At 40.1% G+C, this 20,436-nt stretch overlaps 1 protein-coding gene across 8 annotated transcripts in view; it reads left to right on the top strand.

The window, feature by feature from the left end:
- Nucleotides 1-20,436, top strand: part of TPK1 (thiamin pyrophosphokinase 1) — a 448,492-nt gene that overhangs the window by 181,302 nt on the left and 246,754 nt on the right. For all 8 annotated transcript variants that reach the window (XM_067550355.1, XM_067550351.1, XM_067550354.1 and 5 more), the window contains one exon: nucleotides 13,131-13,200. In XM_067550355.1, the coding sequence (XP_067406456.1) occupies nucleotides 13,131-13,200 (70 nt within the window). The remainder of the gene's footprint in view (nucleotides 1-13,130; nucleotides 13,201-20,436) is intronic.

The raw sequence follows: 20,436 nt of genomic DNA on the forward strand, positions 1-20,436 counted from the left end.
AAAGGGAGGAGTTGATCTATGTGGGGTCTTTGGCAATTTTGTCCCCAGCTGAAGAGGACAGAGAAGCAATCCAGCATGTAGGGGCCATCATGAGGCATGGGGCTCTCCTGCTTTCCTGAGCCCAGATTTTCCCTTCCTATTCCCTACAAGGTCTCCTGAGGGCAGGATAAGCTAGTGAGGGGCATTGCACTTAGAATATTTGTTTTCCAAATGATCTGCACTCTCTTGTGCTTTTTATGATTGTGTTAGACTCTGGACAAAGTATGTGATAAATGGTTTACAATTAACACAAGTCTCCAAAGGGAGTTAAACTGTAAACCAGTAGACTCATACACGGGGTTGGATTTCTAGGGGAGGGCTTGTTTAAGCATGGAGGAGTCTGAAATATCAGCACTGAGCCAAGGGGCTAAGCAACTGGACAGGAAGTCCCAGCTCTCAGGCTGGGGTTGTAGACAAAGGGTCTGTACCCCACAAGTGTGCTTAGGGACCCCAAAGCCAGGGTAGTGGCTGGACTCTATTCAGGCCCCAGCAGACTTAAAACACCTAGGGAACCAGAGTTTTGAATTTCCCTCATGGCAGCCTCGTGGGCAGATTTGTGACAACATCTAGCTACACTGCTCTAGGAGCACACTAGAGAAGAAATTGTGACGCTTGCTTCAGCAGTGAAGTACTGTGCTATTGGTCTGTACTAGTAGCAGATTATTTTCCCCTTCATGCTGTCTCAGCTCTGTTGACCAACATATTCAAATATGGAATCAAAGCCTGCCCCGTTCACCATGTGTGCCTGATTCCTCCCCTGCACACCATGACAGTGAGAGCTGTGGATTTGAGGTGGCTGCTTTCCCCCATCTATGCTGAAACGAGCATCACAAGTAGATCAGGTAGGGAGTAAGAGGGTGTTGAACTTCCCCTGTGTGGGTGCATAGACAATCTTGCCTTTCACATATATGTTTTCATAAATGCTGTCAGTGTTGAGAGTTTATTTTTTTCCATTAAGGATGAAGTTAGTTTGCTTTTAAAGTTTGCTTGATGGAAACCCTGAATGGCAATTAAAATCACAGATAGTGGGAGCATTCCGTCATACTTGTAGCTGTTTGTCTTCATTGTGTCAGAAATCAATGATGCTGCTATGGAAAACAACATGAAATGAAGAAATAAAAAGTCAGTCAAAACCTAAAATCAGTGCATGTTGCACTGAATTATTAAACAATCTAATTTTAAAACTTCACAAATGCCATCAGCACAGAAACATCTCCATTTCACCTGAAAAATCAGATAATAGACGTAGAAGAAAATCCGTCTACTCAAACTTTCAGTAGTTTTAGCTTTAATTTATAATTTGATGTATGTGTTCCCTGCAAGTTCAAGACATCTGTATACAAGTTGTGGTGAAGCGGATATAAAGTCTCAGTGTAGAGGCAGGATGTATTTAAGAAATCAATGAAAGGAGAGTGGTATTTGAAGTGCTACTTAATGGAGAAAAACACTGTGAATGCAGGATTAAATTCAATCCTGGCATCAACCGGTGCAGTACCCATTGAAGTTTCACTGCCTTCAGAACTAACCAGGTTCTTTATCAATAATGAGTGATTCCCATTCTGTGGCCTGTGGTTCACCAATGACACATGGAGGACTTGCTGTTGTTCTGCAGACACGTGACTGGTCAGATGATGCTAGCTTTCCTCCTTGTTTCCTGTTCCTAAATCACAGTAAAGACATCTAAAAATATCTATAGCAAAAATAGGATTTGCTCTGCTTCGCTTAGGGTCAAGAGCATTTTCAGGATGCTGCTTTGCCCCTGAACCTTGTGTTGGCTGCCATAATCTTCACGAAAATCATGGTCGTGTAACCATGTGTCCTGCCTGTGAAGGAAGCCTCAGAGAAATCTTTTGTCCTTGTTTATCCAATCCTTTTATGTGTGTGTAGATGGGAGTATGGGTGATGTCTGTCCTAGAAAGGGAATTAATTTTAAGAAAAATGACACGACCCAATAATGTTATGTTCAACTATCTCCTCCATTTGCCCATGAATGACAATTTGTTAAGAGAGGACTCAGTGAAAACCCTGATTAAGAGACTTTACATAGATACAGGAAAAAGAAAAGCACGTTTCCCCCGAATGAATGTTCATTTGACTTTTGATTTTCAGAGATCCTGATTTTAACTTTTCTTTTGTTTTCTTTGAATCTTTAAAGCGTTCTTTCATCTGGTTGCTTCAGGTTGAAGTCCCTTTGTAAAACCCCATGCACGTAAAAAAGAGATTTTAATCGTATCATGTAAATTGCCTTTATACACAAACCATCACTCTAGCATTAGGGCTTCTGCTAAATGTTAGTGTTGCAGGTAGCTGCTCCCACTAGCTGGTTGCTACGCTTTACAGAAACCTCGCTTTCTCAGACACAATGAAATATCCTAATGGACTTGTTTACACAAACATTTTGTTCACCGTGGCGGCAAGCTGGGATATTAATATTATCCCATATGAGCCTGCTGCGCCTAACTGTCCATGTGGACCCTGCTGATGTACGTTACCAGTTCCTTGGTGCACTTTGATTTGGTTCCATTTCAAAGCGGGATAGATAAACGTGCACTGTAGAACTGTGAGTGCGTCAGCGGGGTCCACATGGACACTGACTGCGTGATAGGCTAGTGCAGTGCAGATTTCCCAGCTCTCTCTAAAGTAAATGTGCATGTAGACAGACCTTTTGTCTCAAATGCAAATTCAGAACAGAGAACTCTGATTAGAAAGGGGTGGGGAGAGGGGAGAGAGAAATATCTACCCAGGTAAGACTTGCCCATTGGGGGCTTCCTTCACGGAAAGGCAATTTACAAGATGTCACCAAAATCCCCTTTTCTCTGAGACGCCTTTTTCTCTGCAAGCAGGCTGACTGACGATTGAACAGAATGGCGAAAAATAGTACAGTAGATGCTTGTTTGCAGCAACACCTTGTAAGAGCAACCACCTCTTATGAGCAACATTTCCCCTGGGAACACTTTCCCTCCTGTGAATTGTCAACACTCCCCATAACAGCAACAGCTGCTTAGGAGCAACATAGCAAAAGGGTACCGACATGTTGCTATTAATGAGCGTCTGCTGTAGCATAGCAGCAGCAGCAGCACAAGTAACGGCAAGCAGCAGCGTGGGTTAGCCGTGCCAAGTGTCAACCTGTCTGAACCCTGTGGGTATGTACTATGCACAGCTCGCCTATGTCACTCACTGCTGCCCATGCTAGCATGACTACACTAGTGAATCGAGCTAGTGTGAGTCTGTCTACCCAAGCGAGGAATCATACCCGCTAGCTTCAACTGTAGACATACCCAGGGAGAACATTATACTCGTGATCTCCATTGATTTCCTGTTACTTTCTGGTTACAATTCAAGATGTTGTGCCTGTCCTATTAAAGCACGGATTGTTTGGAACTTAGGGTCGGACCCAGCAATCTACTTATGCTTTAAGTATGTAACCAGTTCCATTTACTTCAGTCGGACAATTCATGCCTGAAGTTAGGTATGTACTTGAGTGCTTTGCTGAACAGGCTTCACAGGCTTGAGGCCAGGTCTACACTTACCTTCAAATTCGGCAACAGTCGACGGGAGTTACGTGAGCAACCCAGAGTAGCTTGGGTAACTCCTGTCAACTTCGTAACGCCTCTTCTACGCGGCATCTTCACTGCGCTGCGCCACTTGAGAGGGTGGTTTTAACGTGTCGACTTCTGGATCGATTGAGCGGCTCTTCACTGACTGCTCAATCGATCCAGATAGATCGATCTGATGGTGGCAAATTCGCTGCCGTCAGTGAAGAGGTACCCTAAGATGTGATGTCTGTTAACTTTGAATGGATAATTGGGTAAGGAGGATTTTATGACTGTCATATAAATAGAGGTGAAAAAAAATGAAGGGATTGCGGGGTGGGGAAGTAGAGGACAGTGTTTTTTGTGAAAATTTAAATGAAAAACTTTTAAAAATTTTGACAGGTCAGTTCATAAACATTTTTTACTACTTATGCACAATGAGTGATCTTAAAAAAATATAAATAAAAATTAGGAAAAAATTGAATAAGAATATATTTTATTTTACATATTGTAGCATCTTTCATCCTTAGAGTCCCTTCCGCTTCACAAATTCTAGTAGGATGTCAAGATTTTGCCTTTGACAGGGTCTTAAAACCTCCCCTAGAGTTTGAATTGTGGGTGTGTATATGTGTATACACCACTTTGTTGAAAGTTTTTGGCTGATATTTTTTCAGCTTTTGGGCAATATCTTTTTTGGTTTTTTTCCAGGTGAAAACTCAAAACTTCCCATGGAAAACTTCAACAAAACCTTTTTTCATTCAAATATCCATGGGGGGAGTTTGTTTTGGACCAACTCTAGTTTTTAATGATGTAAGGCGGTGTTTTGCCTGCCCTACCTGAACATCATAGTAGAGCATTGTTTCAGTGTTGACTCAGAGAGAAGAATGCAATTTACTAAATCACTAACAAAACTATGCAGCATCTTGACTTTTCCTTCATGTCTCTCCCGTTTACTTGACCAATCCTGCCTCTGGTTTGCCTGTGAGATCTAATGAGTTCAGAACTCCAAGTGGAATAATTTCAGAAGGAATTCAGTAGTTTTGCAAGAGAACCCAGAATTGCCTCACCAGAAGTACATTGTTGTCTTTCACTGTAGGCACCATAATGTATCACATATAGAGGTGGACCTTCAACTACAGTTCTTATGACATATACTTGACAGATATGAATTTATTTTAAATGCCCATTTGAAATATGTTGGTAGAAAACATCTGCAACTAATAAGACTCTCTTTAAATTCTACAAGTGCATAAAGAAAAACAGCAACCATCATTTTGTTTAAAACACTTGTTAAAACTTGTTCAGAGGCTGAAGTGGCATATTCAAAGTTGTAAATGAAATTGCAGACACAGTCGTAACTATCAGCTCAATCCTGTGTAGTGCTAAGCGCTCCTATGAGATGCTGCTCTCAGCTCCCACTGAGTTATAACAATATGAATGCATGTCTATAACTTCTACTTAGGAAGGAACCTTATATCTCGTTACTTTTGTTGGTATCACAGAGTAACCTGAGCACAGATGGCATGCTTAATCATGGTTACTTCAAGCCCTGTGCAACACTGAAAATATAAGGATAGATGTTGTACAATTAAATACCAATGACAAGACTAGACATTTTTACTTGTAGATGAATTAGCTTAAAATCTACTTACTTTAAATGGTCAAAAGTAGGCCTTATAGCTACATTAACGTCTGGCTGCAGAGCAGAAAATTACATGGATTTACAGCATACAGGTGGACTTTGCATACAGAGATGGAGCAAAAGAAATCCATGGTTTCTGTGAATGTAGTCTCATAACTTCTGAACAACTAAGGAAAAACGTGCAGAAAACATAAATGCACAATTCTACGGCCTTCCATTGCGCTTGATCACTAGCATTATTACTTTAATGAGTCAAAGAACTTGTGAGTTATATGTAGTAGCAAACAATCTGAGCAATTCTGTGCATTTCTACCATATAGTTTCACCTATAAATGCCACAGTTTCAAGTCACTAATTAGGTAGTGTTGTCTTATGTGTAACCAATAGGTTACCAAATCAATATATGAGACAGATGTGAAAAGCTCTGCTTGGAAAAAGTCAATTGAAATCAGTGGAAAGACTCTCATTGACTTCAGTAGGTTTTGGATCAGGCACTAATATATCATACACATACAGCTTTTGTTGTGGGGCAATATGAGGAGATAGGGTCAACTTGTATGTGAGACAATTATATTTGTTTATTTCATCTTCAAAAGGCCCTTCTTGTAAGAGAATGGAATACATAGTATTGCAGTTGCAAGACATGATTGCAGTTATGTTTGTCTTCCTGGGCTTGTTGTATTAAGAAAAGATGTTCAGTTTATCTTATGTGCTTTTATCTTACCTTTGGTTCAGCACATCGCAGCGGAACATGCTGTACATGTACAAAATCTTCTTTTCCCACATGAATGTGCAATATTGTTAAACACCCAGCGTTACGATCTCTAGGCTCTTTGCCTTTCTTCTATAAGCTGCATTACTTTTTGTCCTTGTGGTTTCATTTGACCTGTGGTTCTGTTGCCTGCCATGGTCACAGAATGTTATGTATTTGTACACCTTAGGATGTAATGCCTCTTAATGCTTTGCGATTTTGATCTTTTTAATAGCTAGAAGTGTCTGTAGCAAACTCACTGATGATCGTACAATGGGCCTCCAGATTTCAATTATCAAGTGGTACAGTTTACTAATTCTTCTGAGAAGAGACACCGTTAACAAAGATCATTCCTCAAAGACCTTGTCATATTCTTTCCAATAAGTTACCTAATGAGTCTCTGGAGCACCATGAGAACTGAGGTTTTGACTTAAATCTTGAGGGCCATTCATTGGCAGAGTTGAGGAATTCTTACTACAATGAGAGTTTCAAACTTTAAGGTCCTAATCTTGAGGAATTATAAGCATCTGCAACAGTGTCTCTGTTCAAGTCCATGATACAGCACCAAAAAAAAAAAAAGTGTTTTCACAAAGCGATCACTGTATATCTTGACCTATGAGTCCTCATCCTCAACACTTTCAAAAGACGAGCCTAGGAGCTTAAATTCATAACTCTGCTAGACGCTAAAATTCAGGGTCTTTATAAAGACACTGGATTTATGATTTATTGCAACAACCTGTAACCCACTAACCCCCTCTTTTTGTCCTATGACTGTAGAGGTGTTAACGGGCCACTCTACCTTGAATGGCTCCTTAGAATATGTGAGGTTTCTGTTCCTGCAGATCGACTTTAGGGTTGTGTCATGGGGTCCTCCTTGACTGCTGGGCTAGCATCTCCTCCTGGTCACTCTGGGGATTAGTTCTTGAGGCCAATGCCTCTGTCCACAGTTTGCACACCATCACTCTAACTTTGGTTGGCAGTTCCTCTTGCTCCAGGACCCACAGCATCCTCTTTGTGACTTAGCTCTCCAGCTAGGTCATTCAGTGTTTCCCTTTCTGGGATTCAATTCATCAGCAGTCCCAGGCAGTCTTCCCAATCTCTGCCCTGCAATCACTCTCTCTGTGTCCGGCAGGGAAATCCTGGCCTGCCCTCTACTCTGGGTTCGAGTCCAGGGACCCACAGCTCAGCATGTCTGGGCTTCCTCGCTGTGCCTTCACTGCTCCTTCCCTGGACTGCTGCCCACCACACCTGGTTTCCCTGCTCTCTCGGGGTGCACCAGATCAAAGAACACTCCTCCCTCTTTCCAGGGAGTGACTGCTGCCTGCCTTGCTCCACAGTCCTAGTCTGTGGTCCTCCACCTGGCTTTATAGGCCCCTCCTGTTCCTGCATAGGTGGGCCTGCTTGCAATCATTTAGTTCTCTGCTCCCTGGCTTCTTCTCCAGATGCAGCCTGGGCAGTTAATTAGCCTGCCTGGCCACCTTAACCCTGGTCAATACTGCATGGGGTGGACACCCTATCACAGTTTGTAAAAGCATGTCTGGCTTTTACTATTCTGTCCCTAATATCTTTGTCTGTTCCATCAGTTTTGCTTACAATGCTGACAAGATATGTAAAGTGTCGAACCTCTTCTATGTCAGTCCCAGAAAGAGTTGCAGGTGTTCTTTGTTCTGTAATTCTCATAGTTTTTGTTTCCTCATTGTTGATGTTTAGCCCTACTAACTATGCACAGGTCTGGAGATCATTAATTATTTATTTTAGCTTGCATATTTCTTTGGGCAAAAGACTGTAGGTTGATGTTGTCAACAAAGTCACGGTCTTCTAGTGTCTGTGTGAAAATCCATTGTAAATCCCTTGGTGGTTCTGTGGTCTTTCTTATTCCCCAATCCATGACCAGTACAAAGTTCATGGGTGACAAAAGACATCCCTGTCAGATATCGGTGATTACCTTGAATGTCTTAGTCAGTTCACTGTAATGTATTACTTGGCATTTAATATTTTAATAGAAGCTCTGGATAATATTAATAAACTTCTGGGGCATTCCATAATGGTGTAGCAACTTCCATAAGACAGTTCTAGCCACTGTGCCAAAGGCTTTTGGAAATCTATGAAATTCATATATAGTGCTGACTGTCATTCCATTGATAGTTCTGTTATGTGTAGGGTTACTATCTGATCTATGTATGATTTCTTCAGTCTGAACTCTGCCTATTCTTGCCTTAGCCTTGAATCTACTGCCTTCTTTAGTATTTTCAGTATTTAGTATTTTCACTGGGATGGACACCAGTTGAATGCCCCTCCAGTTTTTACACTGATTGTGGTCTCCTTTCTTTGGCAGCTTCACCATAGGACAATATTTTCCTTCTTCCTGTATCTCTTGTAAGAGGCCTATCAAAATGTCTGCTGTGTTCTTTGACTCTGTCTTCACTGGGATGTTGTCCAGACCACAGTGCTTCACTGCTAGAGATATCTTTCAGATTAAATATTTAAACTGTGTCTAAGGGCTATGTAGGTAGATGTTAAACAGAACGGGATAACGTCCATATTTTGGCTGGTGCTCCTTATCTCAAAAAATCTCAGCTTCTTTGCCCACAACAGATATGGGTTCTGTTCCCAGCTCTGCAGTGACCTTGGGCGCACTTGTTCTTTCTCTGCCTCTTTCACCTTATCTTTTGTCTGTCTTGTCTATCTAGATTGCAGGCTCTTTGGGGCAAGGGCTTTCTCTTGCTATGTGCCTTTAGGCATTGCTGTAATGCAAATAAGTAATAATAATAATTCATGATTTTGGGTGAGCTGCTGCTGAATGCCTAGAACTTGCTATATTTGCGTACCCAGTTGCTGCACTAAGCCGTGACCAGCTACTATTTGTAAAGCACTTTCATCTTGAATATAAAAGGCACTGTATAAAATAAGCTTCTAATTTTCTTGTATTATCTTTTCATAGAGAGTTTTTCCATCTGAACTGTAAGGTCAAGATTGCCAACTGTCTGCTTAAGCTCATCTGGATAATAGTGTCACGTGTTCTTATAGCTAATACATATAATTACTTTTTATCAAGCAAGATTTGGTCCATATCTGTAAACATACTGAGTTATTGACTTTTTGCCCAACAGTTAATTACCTGCTAGTTACCTAAGCACCTGGGGCTTTGGTCCATACCAGTGTAAGTCATTAACTTGCAGGTAAAGGATCAGCACCTTGTAAATAGCTTTCTAAATAACTTTACAGCACTTCTGAAGTGTCAAGAATAATATGGGAGGGGAAGCTCTTTGAACTCCAGCTACATAAGGCAACTATTTTAATCTGATATATCAAATAGTCGCCCTGTATGAGTGGCATATGAGAGGGAAAGAATGTTGAGCTTTAGGTCTTCATTAGAATCACGACAGTAATTACCAGACCAAATGAGAGTTAATTTATTTTAGCTCCTCTTGATTTTGGTTTGTTTTTTGGGTCCATCCATATTCAAAAACAATGGGCCAGATGACTAGCTGGTGTAAATAGTTGTATCTCCAATGAAGTCATGCAGCTATTTCTCTTTACAACTGCTGAGGATATCAGCCACTTCAAAATAAACCAGAGACTAGTAATGGATTCTTCCCTCTCACTTACCTGTATAAACATCTCCATAAATTCTAACCCATCCACTTTTTTAAGCCCTGGGAAAAGAGATGGACATTGTAGCATGCCCAGAAAGATAACAGACTTGGGGTTCTATTGGACTGAGGAGAGAAGCAGGTTGCAAATCCATGGGTCATTCACTGAGAGTGCCTTCACTGCAGGCCTCTTGTGGTTATAGCTAGGACAAATGTCACAGCTGACCTAGTGCTGTGGGATCCCAAGAGGAGAGATAACCTGGCTCTGAGCCAGATTCCAAACATTGCTAGTCTTAGAGATGACAGGATTGTTATGGGCTCTCAAACAAGTTGATGGCTAGTGTAGATCATATAACACAGGGGCTATGTGCTCTCCCTGTAAGAAGCACTGCTAGTTGAATAGACTGCCAAATTGTTTACTAGCTGAAGCTTCCCAATTGTGGACTAGCTGACACGATCTTTACAAATATCCCTGTGTAAAAGTAAATTACAGTAATCCAATCTCAAGGTAACAAGGGCAAGGGGTAACTGTAGTGATACCTTAATTTGAGAGAAAAGGTTACAACCTTCCGGCCAAATGCAGGTGACAAGATGTATACTGTGCCATTCCTGCTATCTGATTATTCAGTAGCAGTTAGGAACCTGATAACATTCCTGTATCACAAACTGCAGACAGACTTCTCAATTTCAGAGAACAGCAACGACCTTTATCAGGTCTTCTGACTGTTTGACCTGCTAATAAGAATGCCTGCTGTCTTGTTGGGATCAAATCTGTTGGGCCTGGGCACCAGTGTGAGGAGGAGCTGGTCAGAGAGAGACTGAGATTGAACAAGGAGCCTGCGGGTTGCAGGAGATTGGGGCAAGGAACTCAGGTAGTGGGCGTGGGGAATGCAACAGGCCATGCAGGGATCCCAGGGAGGGAGGCTGTGACTGAGAACCAGAGTGGTGGAATACAGTGTCCCGGGGTGGAAGACTGGGACTCAGAAGAAGAACCTCAGGGGGTGGAGACTGGTCATGGTGAAGGTGAAGAGACTGTGAGACTGTGGGCAGGTCTACGTTTAAAGTGGTGCAGCGGCGCAGCTGTCCCAGTGCAGCTGAGTTTCTGTAGCACTTCAGTGAAGACAATACTTCATCAACAGGAGAGCTGCTCCCGTCAGCTTAGTTAATCCACCTCCCGGAGTGGCAGTAGCTATGCTGATGGGAAAAGCCCTCCTGTTGACATTGTGCTGCCTACAGTGCGGATTAGGTTGGTATAACTGTGTCGCTCAGGGGTGTGGATTTTTCACATCCCTGCGTGATGTAGTTATACTGATGTAAGTTTATAGTGTAGATGTGGCCTGTGATACGGGGATTGTGATGAGCTGCTGTGGTGGGGGGCAGGATTTGCACTAGAACAGACTGGAGGAGTTATGGGCAGAAGGGGCTGGGGTTTGGGGAAAGTGGCAAAAGTGTCTGTGACCACTAGAGCTCAAAATCTGGAATGGAACTCCAAATTCCTGATACTTGCCATTCCTCTGTCAATACCTGTCTTAACCCCACTAGCAAAATGTACTCAGGTGCTGCACCCTCTGGCTTGAAGTGGTTTCCTTCATATACAAGGTTTACAGTTTGGTTCAATGTCTCTCAGCACCCCCATTATACAAATTGTTCCAGCACCCCTGAAAATGTATGTGTCTAATTCTCTTCCCACTCTCCAGCTGGCTCACATAGAGAATGCCAGTCTACTATTACTATCATGGGTCATGTATTTTGTTAGATCAAGTGGCAAAGATCTGTTGGGTGGATTTAAAGGTTCCAACCCTACTGATGGCCAATGTGGGTGTCAGTATGAATGCATATGCTGGAATTTCTGTTCTTCAGCTAGCTTTTTCAAGCACTGAGCTTGTTTTGTGTTTAATTCCTGAGTTAAAAAAAAAACCCATTAATGTTACACAGGTTGACACTGAAAAGTTTCCAAGAGACTGCCCCTCAGGTGGGAATATTTGGGGAGACATGGAGGGGTCTAGTGCTGTGTCACATAATTCTGCAGATACTAGTGAGCTGCAGGGAAGTATATGCCCAGAGGCAGAAGTGTCCATGCTTTTATTATTTATTATTTCTATTCCACTGTCACCTAGAGGCATCAGCTGAGATTGGAGTTTAATTGTCAAAGCATCATGAAGACATCTTGTTAGACACTCCCTACCTCAAAGAGTTTACAATCTAAATAGATAAAACAGACACAGGGTGAGAGGAGACACACACAAAGAAAGGGTAATCGTCTTACTCAAGATCACACATGAAGTCTGTGGCTAAGCCAGGAATAGAACCTAGTCTGGTGCCTTATCCACTGGCCCATGCTGCCTCTTTGGCGTGGGCTGCATTGGTTGATTGTAAGAACTGCAAAAGGGATGCAAGAAGGAGTGGCATTTAACTCATAATTGGATTTTCATATTGAAGTCCATGGGGTTAGCAGGAGCCAGTACAGCAGAAAGTGGCTCATCTCCTATTATTCAGTGCGCTTCCTCCAAAATCTTGCAAAGTACCCCACTTGCAAAGTTTCTTTGGAGTCTACAGGAAGGGAGAAGGATGTTCCCCCATCCCCAGCCTTCACACATCTCACCCCAGATCATGAGATCGGAGTTGTCCTCTACTCATGGAAACGGAGAGAATGATCTGACCCTGTGTAGTTCTAAGGGCTTCTTTTATCCTGAATATTGCTGTTAAGAGGCTTGTACATATCTGAGTGTAAGTAATAGAAGATAGTCTTTACTTTTTTAATAGCATGTAATCTTTTAAAGCCCTGTGTGAGCGAAGGCTGTATGCCTAGTGGGTATAAGTAGGATTGCTTATGAATAATGTATAGGTATTTGTAGTATTTCATAATGATACAGTTGGGATACATATCCCTCTTATAAAGTATAAGGTAAAAATATAACCAACTACAGGATCAAAATAAAGCCTCACATCTGTGCTTGTTAGTTAAATCAATTAGTGACCTAATGATGACAACTAATTGATTGTGATTTTGATTCTTCTGTACCAGGCTAGCTAAAGATTTCATATCTAACGCTAATCCACCCATGTAATACCAATTGAGTCAAACCACGTGTGGAACAGTACAAGAATTAGTTGCCTACTTCATTATCATTGTGTAGCCAGAATTGTGTTCACATGGAGGGTTGCAGTGGTTTAACAAAACTAGTTTAATTAAACTGGTGCAAACTTGTGTGTAGACATAAGAAGTCTTAAAGCCTAAGAAGGGAAGAGGTGAAGGATGGTCTTGTGGTTGAGATGCAGGATTGAGAGCCAAAGAGATCTGGAGTTTATTCCCTATTCTGCCATGGACATAATTGATTTACCCAAAGTCTCACATCAATCTCTGTACCTCAGTTTCCCATACCATAACTGGGATAATGCTTCTAATAATAGATTTTTACCATACAAAATTGTTGTGAAGCTTAGTCCACTGATGTTGGTACGGTTCTCAGTCACTAATGTGATGATCATCACAGACATGTCTAGAAGTAAATAAATATAAGATTATTTGTTTACAGTGGCAGTATTTTGACAACCTATTTCTTTATTTTCAGCTGTTCTAAGAGCTTGTGCTGATGGAGGTGCTAATCGCTTGTTTCATATTACAGAAGGAAATCGTGAGAGGTACATTCATAATAATATATTCTAATACTTTACCTTTAATCTTGAGTGAGTGCATCAATGGGCCTGCACTTTCTATCTGCATGTTCTTTCTCTAATCCCTCTCCTTTATTCAGATGAATATATTTTCATTAAACTCACTATCATTTTAACTGAGGTAGAGTGTAAAGATACAGTAAATGAAGTAGCACATCCCCCCAAAATGGTAGTTTAACAGACTAATGCAACCCAGTTGAAATGCACAAAGCTGGAACACCTATAAACAAAATACATAATTGGTTGTTTTTTTCTGGTGTGTATGACACAGAGACAGAGAGAGAGAGAGAGAGAGATTTACAGCATTATTGATAAAAAGGCCAGTATAATTTATTTTCCTGTGTTACTTATGAGTTCTGTGCACTCTTCCCTGCCTGAGAAGGTGATTGGTACATCCCTTAACAACTCTGTTTTTCCTTCTCAAATCTTTAGATGATGAGGCGTTAGCCAGCAAACTTATGACACAAGAGAAGAGTGTGGTAGAGGACTGAGTTAAAGGGGATTGTCTATAAGCAATTGATTTGTTATTCTTTGCCAGCCCTTTTAAGTGATACTTGTATTCTGTATAGGGAAATAAGTAAGGGATCCACTAGTCTAACCACCACATCATCTCATTTCCATAAAAAAGAATCAGTATAACAATTATGTAATGATTTATATAGAAGAGGTACTGTATAACAAAACTCCCTTTCCTATTGTATTTAATGATTTTACCAAGTCTGCCTTATATTGCAACATTTAGAAACACGAAACAGCCTAAAAAATTTTTTTTATTGGAAACCTAGTCCTGTTTTCCTTTGACATCTTTATGTTGTGCTGTGATCTTGTCACTCCTCATTTGGAACAACTCCTAGCATCTTGCAAATCCCAGCCAGTGGTGGTTCCTAGTGAAGGAGCTTCCACAGTATCCCAAGAAAGATTGGATGATGCCTTTAAGGAAAATGTAGGTGCTTGTAGGAGATGATATTGGAAATAAAATAAGTGTCACTCTTCCTTCTAAGTCAGTTTTGAGCCAATGCTGCAGCTTTATACCGACCAAACCCAAATACAAATGTCACAATGCCCAGAGAAGAAGAAAAGGCTGTGACTGATGGCAAAGATGTGACTGATGGAGCATAACCCTGAGGGGCCTTCCTTTTCTTCCAGCAGATCTCTGCCCCAGATCTGTTTGCATGGAAGGCTGTGTCAGTACATTGCATCAGAATGGTGTAAAATTTTGGAAGTGAAACCATGGAAGAGAGGACAACTGACTGCATTGTCTTGTCAGTGTTTAAAAGATGTGCACTCCTTTGAAGCTTGCTCTGGATCAGCTGAGTGTGTTTTTAGTACATTTGGATTGATTTGGTCAAAACTTTATAAATGGCTAAGGGTAATACAAGCAAATAAATCATTAAAGCTGTATTTAAGGGCAGATATGAAAGGGAGATAGGCCTAACTAGCTGGTAGACAGGGGGATTGATTACTGCATCTTGTATTTTCCTTACAGAATTGCAAGCTTACCAGTTTGCAAAGTGAATCCCATAGCATGAATTTTGAGTATTATTTATTACTTCATGGAATTTTCCCCCCTTTCCCGATAAATTCCAAATAAACACACAATGTATAGTGTCTTTTGGGGTTTTTTTGGTCTTTTTATCAAAAGCACACGTGTACCTGGCATCTATGGGGAGTATGATGCCTAAGATAAATGATCACAACAACTGCGATGGAGGTTGGTCACTGCCTAGTGTTGCAAGAATGAGGGAGTCTCCTTATCTTTCTGTATTCCCCTTCCCCTCTACTTCTGTGTAACGGCAGACACGACCTGACCCTGACCTGTTTGACTCAAAGCAAGTAGTTTTGATTGATAAAAACATATGTTTTGCAGATAGAGAAGAGAAATGAGCTCTGAAAGAATGGCAGCACAGAGCTCTCATCTTACCTCATTGCATGAACCATTCATCTCTCCTGTACACGTTTCATTCATTTAATATAAATGCAATTCAGGAAAAATAGTTGATTGTACCTTGACTGAATAATTCCATATACTCTTTAAATACTTGGCCCTTGGAGTGTTCTTTCTGGGTAGGTACATTATACCATCAAAATCAACTTTAAAAATTAAATCCAGCAGGGCTTTGTATTTTCCGTTAAAGAAACTAAATCTGCTGGAAAGAATATTCATTTACTTTTCTGAAATACTTTTCCTCTAAATTCCCTGTCCAACATTATTAAAGAGCTGTCTGTTCAGAGACTACTGACACGTTAATTATTTTTTTAATGCAGGCATAATCTCCTATTTTAATAATTCAAAGCTTTGATAGTTAATAGTATTGTATCAAAAACTAAAAGCACAGAATGTTAATTTTAAATTAATTATAGTATTAAAGGATACCACTAAAAGGACTAGACTGAGACTTTGGGTCTAATTCTCATTTACTCAGAGGGCACTTTTTGTCCTGTAGCATGAAGGATCGTTTAAAATGGGAGTAAATTACAACAGTTTAGTATAAATGAGACTCAGACCCTTTACGTCTCGCTTGTGTTAAGTACAGCTGGTAACAGTGTGGAGATGAAGTAAGTTATTGCAGCCCTTGACAGCCCAGTACCTCCTATTCCCACCTCAAGCTGGAAAGTGCACTGTGGTCGAGAGGAAGAGGAGCAGAATCTAGGCCTTGTCCACTTTGTGCCCCCTTCCTGCCCACCAGGTGAGGTAGACAGGGGTAGCTGCCCCACAGAGCATCCTCTTTTCTGGCTCCTCCCTCCTCCACATGCTGGACTCTATCTCCCTACACCTTATGGCTACATGGGAGTGGGGGAGGGGCGGGTGCCTTATACGCTGCACCACTTAGGCTAGGCCCAAAATCATTAGCTTAAATTATTTAAATGGTAAAAACCCTAGATGAAATTATTTTTATTAAGAAGTTATTTTATTTTTATGACATGTGACTGTACATTAGAGCTGGCTGACATTATCCAAATTAGGATTTGGTTAAATTCTGGAATGGGGATGGGAGTGAAATCTAGATGAATTTGTTGCAACAATTTTCATAAAAAATTCATCCCATTTTTCAACTAGCTATAGAGATGGTAAATTTCAAAAATCCAGCAATATAAAAGATATAAAAATTAACATGGAACACATTCCCTGGATTAAAATGGGCAAACTGATAGCTCTCTAAATATAAACGTAAACAGGGAATCGTCATCAAGCAGGTCTGGTTCTTGGCCCTAACCCCATTTAACATTTTTATCAGTGACATGGAAGAAAATATATATAAAATCACCTGATAAAGTTTGCAGATTCCACAAGTTGGGGGAGTGGTAAATAATGAAAAGGACAGATCACTGATACAGAACTATCTGGATTGCTTGTTAAATTGGATGCAAGCAAACAATATGCATTTTAATACAGCTAAATGTAAATATATACATCTAGGAACAAAGAACGTAGGTCATGCTTACAGGATGGGGGACTCTGTCCTGGGAAGCAGTGACTCTGAAAAAAATTTGTCGGTTGTGGTGGATGATTAGCTGAATATGAACTCCCAGGATGATGCTGTATCTAAAAAAGGTAATGCAATCCTGGGATTCATAAGCAGGGAAATCTTAAGTAGGAGTAAAGAGGTTATTTTACCTCTGTATTTTGGATTGGTGCAACCGCTGCTGGAATACTGTGTCCAGTTCTGGTGCCCACAATTCAAGAAGGATGATAAATTTAGAGAGCAGAGTCACAAGACTGATTAAAGGATAGATGCAGGAAGCTCAATCTATTTAGCCTAACAAAGAGATGGTTGAGGGGTGACTTGATTACAATTTGGAAGTACCTACATGGGGAACAAATATTTAATAAAGGCCTTTTCGGTGTAGCAGAGAAAGGTATAACACAATCCAATGGGTGGAAGCTGAAGCTAGACGAATTCAGACTGTAAATAAGTTATACATTTTTAACAGTGAGAATAATTAACCATTGGAACAATTCACCAAGATTTGTGATGGAGTCTCCATCACTGATAATTTTTAAATCAAGATTGGATGGGGTTTTTTCCTGAAAGATATGCTCTAGGAATTATTTTGAAAATGCTCTATGACTTGCATTATATAGGAGATCAGACTAGGTGATCATAATGGTCCCTTCTGGCCTTAGAATCTATGAAAACACAGGACAAATATTTTGTTAACATTTTTTCAAATGTATTTCCTGGTTTTTATCATCTCTAATGGAGAGCAATAAGGGTTTGTTTGTTTTTTAAATAGAAAATTAACCTTTCAGTCCTACTTTATTGTGTCTGATTATCCTATGCAGCTGCTCATTTCACTGAATTGTTATGGAGTGGTGGTATCCACTCTACAATTAGGTTTCTTCTCAACTGTCAGTCTCTGAACAACTCTTTTTAACACTTTCTGATTAAGACTTAAGGCATTGATTAACTTCCATGTGACTAGCATTCTGAGGCACATAAAGATGAAGCTGTATTAAAAACTGTTACAATATTGACACTGGCAAAAGCAATAGTTAATTTTCATGTGTCTCTGAAATACTACTTTCTAGAATGGTGGTAAATGCTCCAAAGTCTTTACTTCAGTTTTACAAGCATTAAGACCATTGTTAATTAAGACCTTATGGCCACAGTAAAGTAGAACTGGATAGTATGAGAAGAAGGATGGTGCTGTGGTTCAACTGGATGCAGAAGACTTGTGTTCAGTTTCCAGCTGTGTGACAGACTTCCTGTGTGATCTTGTGCAAGTCACTCAGTTCCTGAGTCTGTTGAAGTTGAAGTAACTAGGGGATTAGGTATGCAGAAAGAGATTGGGGTGAAAGCCAGGCACTATTGAAGTCAATGGTAAAACTCTCCTGGACTTCATTTGAGCCAGGATTTCACCCCAGGATTTTGAAAGGTAAGCAGCACACTCGCTACTGAAATTGAGAACTGAGCAGTCATCTACTTGAGGATGCGCAGCATGCTCCCTTGAATGAAATGTGGAAAGATCACATGTGGTAATCACACGAGACAATAAGTCTTGACAACCTTGCCTGTGTTCTCCAGAGGTTAGCACAGTTTAGTGGCACCATTTCAGCAGCCAGCCTATCTTATTTTGATTTCATATTTATAAGGCTTTTTAAATTTAGAATTTGCCTAATCATAGGAGACTCTAGTCCCCATCAGTAGCCTAGGGTCAACGAAGAAGCAAGTAAGGCACTGCTTGCAGCATCATGTAAAATAAAGCCGAATAGAATTCAGAGGACAAAAAAAAGCTGTACAATAGAAGTGTTCTTTAATAGGGCTGCAGAGAATACAATTTTCATGTGTTTTAAAAACAATAGAATATTGTAAATTCTAGACTATAAATAAGGTGCACATTTTTAACAGTGAGGGTAATTAACCATCAGAACTTTTTACCTAGGAATGTGGTGGGTCCTGCATCACCTGAAGTCTTTCAATCAAGGCTGAGTATCTTTCTAAAAGATATTCTAGACAGAGCTCAGACAGAAGTTATGGGTTACAGAAATTACTGGGCAAACTTCTTCTGTGTGTTATATACAGGAGGTCATGTGATCATCATGGTCCCTTCTGGCTTTAAAAAGCTATGAAGCACTTGTGTTCAGGAGGATGTAAGCTGTCTTTAAAAAACAAGCAACATCTTTCTATTACAAAAGTACATTTCTGTTATTTAGGAAAATTATATGAGGCAGAATATAAAGAAAAATATATTTGAATTGATTCTCTGCACCATCAGTCAGCTGATAGTTGGGAACTGTCCTTTGAACTCAAGGTCCAGGGCTCAAGAACTTCTGGAAACTGCTAAAAAGTTTAAAACAGAGAAATCAATTTATTTGGCAAGAGTTTTAGGGAAGGAATTTTTACATTAGACATTCTCTGCCTGACCCTAAAAAGACTACAGCTGTTAAGGTCCAATATCAGGATCTCAGGATCATTCTGATTCATGCAGGATCAATGTTTGGTATATCTACCATCTAGCCTGATTTCTTATGAGATGCTTGATCCAGCCCGCATTTTTAAAAGCTAGCTTATTTTTGGAAACTCATTTCAAGGCTCTTCCCATGGCTAGAGTAAAAAAAATGGTTTTAACAAGTTTTTTTGGCTGAATCTTTTTAAAATCCTTGATAGGCGGATAAGACCATTAAAAAACAATGGGATTAGCTAATGTTGGGTTTTTGTTTTGTTTTTTTCTAGTGCAGATGAGGCCTTGAATACTAGAAGCAATTAAGATCACATATATTTTCTTCCTTTGTCTAAAATTGTACTCATTAAACTTTGATTCACATTGGCACATTTCCAAATATATTGTTCTTCTAATAGTTTAGTCTGATAATGGAATTCACCGTTTGTTTCAGAAATACAAAGGGCCCTTTAAAAATCTTGGTGGTTATAACCTCACACTTAAACAAAAATTAGCTCCCCACATCAGTAGATATTTCCTAAAGATACTTGGGAAATAAAATTGCTATGTTATATAAGCATATCAGTCTTATTGGGTCTCTGAATTGGACATTCACAAAAATGATGAGAGGTGCAAATGATTGGTACATTTGAGAGGGATTTACTACTGGATTCCTGGTATAAAAGAGCAGGATAGAGCCAAAGCATCAGGATGTATTTATCTTGATTTATTGACTAAGTCAGTATGATATATTTCTAGATAGTTGATTATCAGATGCTATAAACTGGAGATCTAAAAGTTGCCTTAGCATTGTCCTGATTCATTTTAGGGTTGTTGGAGGCCAGAAGTAGTATGTCTTTCAGCTCACACACAGTGGGAATATATTTTGAAGGAGATACCATTGCAAGCAGATATAAAAGCTTATTTTATAGCTAAAATAGTTTCCTCAGAGGCACTGTTGATTATAGGTATTATATTCCATAAAGTATGTTCCTGAGAAGCTTTATTCAGTTGGGTAGGCCCTTTGGAAATAAAATACCAGGAAGTTAGCTGGTAAGGAAATGTGAGTTAAAAGTTACACTATAGGACTGAGCTGGAACTGCTTTTATTAACGTCATAGCTCTTGCAATGAAAGATGGACATCACATAACTAACATGATCAGAAAGTGTTGCTCATTTCCAACTAATTATCATAGCTCTGCAATAGGAGAATACATGAGAGGTCACAAGTTAATTATAGCCCTGAGAAGTAACTTGCAAAAGTCAGAACTTAACCAGAAAGATGGCATCTTCAATACAGACTATTGCAAAGTTTATGAA

The sequence above is a fragment of the Emydura macquarii genome, unplaced genomic scaffold (genome assembly GCF_026122565.2).
Source record: "Emydura macquarii macquarii isolate MOO-44397 ecotype Brisbane River unplaced genomic scaffold, CSIRO-AGI_Emac_v2 contig_1263, whole genome shotgun sequence".
NCBI classification, from domain to species: domain Eukaryota; kingdom Metazoa; phylum Chordata; order Testudines; family Chelidae; genus Emydura; species Emydura macquarii.